The 4,700-nt window shown below is 40.9% G+C and overlaps 1 protein-coding gene across 1 annotated transcript in view; it reads left to right on the top strand.

Moving 5' to 3' along the window:
- The window catches only part of LOC102866865 (ATP synthase mitochondrial F1 complex assembly factor 2-like), a 55,276-nt gene that overhangs the window by 23,437 nt on the left and 27,139 nt on the right, over nucleotides 1-4,700 (top strand). The window contains exons 2-3 of the mRNA XM_006901203.1: nucleotides 155-199; nucleotides 429-574. Coding sequence (XP_006901265.1) covers nucleotides 155-199; nucleotides 429-574 — 191 coding nt within the window. The remainder of the gene's footprint in view (nucleotides 1-154; nucleotides 200-428; nucleotides 575-4,700) is intronic.

Genomic DNA, 4,700 nt, shown 5'->3' with positions numbered 1-4,700 from the left:
TGACACTGTCTACTGAAGTGGCCCAGCTTTCCACAGTGGAAGCAATTCTGACCTCCTTTATTACCTTTGGGTGGCACTGTATAAGTTGGGCTTGTCATTTCCAGTGGTGTCACTCAGTTATTTAAATTGTCTTTTTGAAACATCTTTCTTACAGAAAGAAAACGTTTTTATCAGAATGTCACTATCACCCAGGGTGAAGGTGAGTGAAATTTTTATTCTGTTTTTCTGTGTGTTTAAATGGCTAGGAAGATATTTCATCTATCCAGTTCTGTATAAGATACTTCCTACTGTTTTGTCAGATATGCCTATAAATCATTCAGTGAGAGGACTCAGAATTGTATCTGTAGCAGTTCACATGGCTAAATATAGTGATAGTTCCTCAATTCCACTTTAACAGTTCCTGAGAAGTTATTATTTGCTCTTTTAAGGTGGCTTTGAGATAAACCTGGATCACAGGAAGCTGAAAACCCCTCAAGCCAAGCTCTTTACGGTCCCCAATGAGGCCTTGGCCACTGCAGTGGCCACTGAATGGGACTCACAGCAGGATACCATCAAGTTCTACACTATGCACCTGGTAATGAGCTCACCATGTCACCTTTTCCCCTGGCTCCCCTTGAGACTAAGCAGAAACTTAGACGCCCCTCTAAATCCTGGCTGCACTTAGCAATCTTCCCCTTCGTGTCCTTGCCATCAGTGCTACCTTCTCTTAGAGACTCTTCCTGTCATATGTCAGTGTTGACATATGTAATTGTGTATTTTGGGTTTGCATGCTTGTTATCTATCTCCTCAACTGCAGTATGAAGGAAGATATGCTATTTTCCTAATCACCATCCCTTCCTTAGCATAAAGGGTAAGTGGCAGTCAGTACTGCTAAATGAAAGAACAAATGGAGGTTGCAGGGTTGGGATTACTCTGCATCTAGCCCTCTAGCCACATTGAGTGGCTGCTGTTGGGCCTGAGCTCACAGGGTGGTGGTATGTGTGTGTGTTAGTTATTGCTAGGTGTCGTTGAGTCAAGTACAATGCATAGCAAACTTATGAATATCCAACGTAAACCCTGCTCTATCCTGTGCCATCCTCATCATCTTTGTCATACAAGAGCTTATTGCTGAGGTCACCATGTCAGTCCGTCTCATCGGAGGTCTTTCTCTCCTGTGCTGATGTCTCTTTCCATGGAATAGCCTCGCCTAGCTACATGTCATTTCCTAGTGTGTGTCAAGACACAGCTTCACATCTTTGCTTCTAAGGAGTACTCTCACTGCACTTTACTAAGACATATTTTTTTTCCTTTTGGCAGTCCATGAGATATTCAGTACTCTTCTTCAGCACCACAACCTAAAGGCATCAGTAATTCTTCTGTGATCCTTATTCATTGTCCATCTTTCTGATGCATAGCAGGTGACTGAAAAGACCATGGTCTGAATCAGGCACACCTTAGTCTTCAAAGTGGTATCGTTACTCTTCAGCATTTTGGAAAAGTCTCTGACAATGGACTTGCCCAATGCAGTGTATCACCTGATTTCTTTACGGCTGGTACCAAGAGTTGATTGTTGATCCAAGCAAGATGAAAACATTGACAGCTTCAATCCTTTCTCCATATATCACAGTGTTGGTCGTATGGTGAGGATCTTTGTTTTTTTAATGTCAAGATGTAATCCATACCAAAGACAGCAGTCCTTAGTCTTCTATAGCAAGCATTTCATATCCTCTTTAAGCAAGCAGAGTTGTGTCATCTGCGTAACACAGGTTAGTGTTTGTTTGCCATCTGAATATCTGCTTTAATGAAGTGTCTATCCAAATCTTTTGCTCATTTTGTAACTTGGTTTTTTTTCCTTTTCTTGTTGAGATATTGGAATTTTCTATAAATTTTAGAGATGAGTCCTTTGTCATATGTGTCATTGCCAAATATTTTTTTTCTCAATCTGTTGGTTCTCCTTTTACTACTGTACTGGAGAAGTCTATTGACGTACAAAAGAGATCCCTATTGTCTAGTTCATCCTCTGCTATTTATGCATTTCGGTTGGATTTGATGATCTGTACATTATAATTTGATAATACTGTACATTTGTTCTTCTAAGTCTGCCCCAGTTTTTTCTTTGATAATATGTTTTTGCTTAGATCTTTTGATCCATCTTGAATTAGTTTTGCATATAGTGTGATAAGTGTCTTGTTTCAATTTTCCATAAATTGTCATTAAGTGCCATTGAGTAAGACTCATAATGCCCCTATAAACAAAAGATCTGAACCCTGTTCTATAACTATTGTCATTTCTCTAAGGCTCATGGAGTTTGTAGAGCCATGTTGTTTAGGAAGTAGATGCCAAACACTGTCCACTATGAGTAACCATTATGACCTTTGACACACCATTCAGTATCACAGCAACCTCAAGTTATCTCAGTACAGTAAACTGACAGACCAGTGAACCACTTAGAAGAATGTTGTTCCCAAACACAATTAATACTGGCCTTGTGATCCTACAAAGGCCCACCCACTGAGTCCTGACTGACTTAAACAAGAGACTTCCAGCCCACAGCTGATTGTTAGCTAAATCCAGTAAATCCAGGTGACCAATCAGCTCACACACTATTGTAAATAGATAGCCAGTTTCACCAGCACCATTTGTTAAGGAGGTGATTTCCCCTGCTTAATGGATTTCTTCTCTGTTAAATATCAGTTGTCCATTGTTAAGTTGTTAATGTTGTTAAGTTGGACCCTACCCCTAGCTGACCTCCAGCTGGTTTTCAGAGGCACTAAATAGTACAGGAAGAGACTGCCTGTGTTTTTCCAGAGGAGCAACTGGTCGATTCAAACCATGTGCCTTTGGGTTAGCAGTGCAGCACCTTACCTCTAAGCTACCAGCTCTCCCAGTTGTCCATTGTTGGATGGATTTATTTTTGTGTCCTCAATTCTGTTCCATTGGTCCATGTACATGTTCTGTTTAATTACTGTGGCTGTGTGGCAGGTTTTGAGATGAAAAATGTGAAGCCTCCTACTTTGTTTTTCAGTATCACTTTGCTTATCCAGGATCTCTTTTCTTTTACTTTCTCCATCTCTTTGAAAAATACTCATGGGCTCATGTATTGGAAGCACATTATATCTTTAGATTGCTTTTGGCAGTATTGTCATGGTCCCACTTTTAAGTCTTCCAATCCATGAGGTTGGTATATTTTTCCATTTATGTAGGTCTTTTTAGACATTCTTCTAGTTAGGTTTTATAGTTTTTCCTTATATAGATCCTTTGCATCTCTGCCTAGGTTTGTTCCTAAGTATTTCCCCTTTCGGGTGTTGTCAAGTTTTATCTTTCAGTATGACTTCCCTAGCCATCTGATTTTGACTTTACCTTGTGGATGGGCCAGACTATACAAATAGGGCGAGTTAACCTACCCACAAGAGAAATGGCTCTTTGCCTTTCCACAAGGAGTGTCACCACCAGTCTTAATAGTTTACAGGGGCTGGTCTCACTATGAATTGAGCAAGCCAGCAATGAGAGACAGACTGATCTTCCCCCACCATTGAAAAAGAAGCAAGAGAATGTCGGGTGCCCTTCTTGCTCCCGCTGCTTCTGTTGCAGCAACAGCCATGTCAAACTTGAGACCTGACATGAGATGGTACCTTTGGTGGGAAGAGCCAATATTGGCAGGACAGAGAACTTTGTTGGACAACTAGAAGTGGGAAGCCACTATTGGCAGGACTGAGAACTTGGGGACACTGGCCACTTTGAGGCTTGAGGCTGAGGTGCCTGCATGCACATTTCAGAAACTGTCTTGACTATGTTCTGCTACTAATCTGGTTTTTAACCTTTTGACTTCCCCAGTGTGGTTCTTTGAGCTGTTATTTTGGATTTTATAACCAATAAAGCAGTAAGAGATAGGTGTTGAGATGAGTAGAAAAAGGTATGTGAGCTTGGAGGACATGTCTGATCTCATGGGAATTGGTTTTGTATTCTTGATGCTGTTTACATGGACAGTTCCCCATTGTGAAGGTGATAAAGATCAGATATGGCTTTCCGACCATGGCCCTTGCATTTTTTATAGGTGTCTGTTATAAATGGTTTGGAAGCAGGAGTGGCATCCACTTCCTAAACAACATGCATCCAGAAACTCTGTAAACTTTGATAAATGTCAGTAGTTACAGAAGGCTTCAGGCCTTTTGTTCATAGGGTCACTATGAGTTGTGCTTGACTCGAAGGCAGTCAATAACAACAACAACAACATTATAAATGGATAATTTTCAGCAAAATCTTGCTTGCATGTGATATTAATGATATTGTTTGGTAATTTCTGCACTCTTGTCAGGTCACCTTTCTTTGGACTGGGAAAAATATAGATCTCTTCCAGTCAATTGGCCAGATGGTTGTCCTCCAGATTTCTTGACACAACTTAGTGAGCAAATATGTCAGTTGGTGTGCTGTCAATTACTGGTACTTTTTTTTTTGGCCAACCTTTCAGAGCAGCTTGAACTTCTTCCTTCATCACCACAGCCCCTTGCTCGTATGTTGTCTCATGAAACTCTTCTGTGTCCACTAATTCCTTTTGGTATGTTGTTGTTATTGTTATGTGCCATCGAGTCGCTTGCGACTCATAGCGACCCTATGTACAAGAGCTCTAAATGCTGTTCTATCCTGTGCCAACCTAGCCATCTCAAACGCACTTATTCCCACCGCTCCAGTCACAGAATCGATCCATCTCACCAAAGGTCTTC

Source organism: Elephantulus edwardii, unplaced genomic scaffold (genome assembly GCF_000299155.1).
Source record: "Elephantulus edwardii isolate Elephantulus edwardi_28Jun2011 unplaced genomic scaffold, EleEdw1.0 scaffold00314, whole genome shotgun sequence".
NCBI lineage: Eukaryota > Metazoa > Chordata > Mammalia > Macroscelidea > Macroscelididae > Elephantulus > Elephantulus edwardii.
This window is presented reverse-complemented; position numbering and strand designations above follow the sequence as displayed.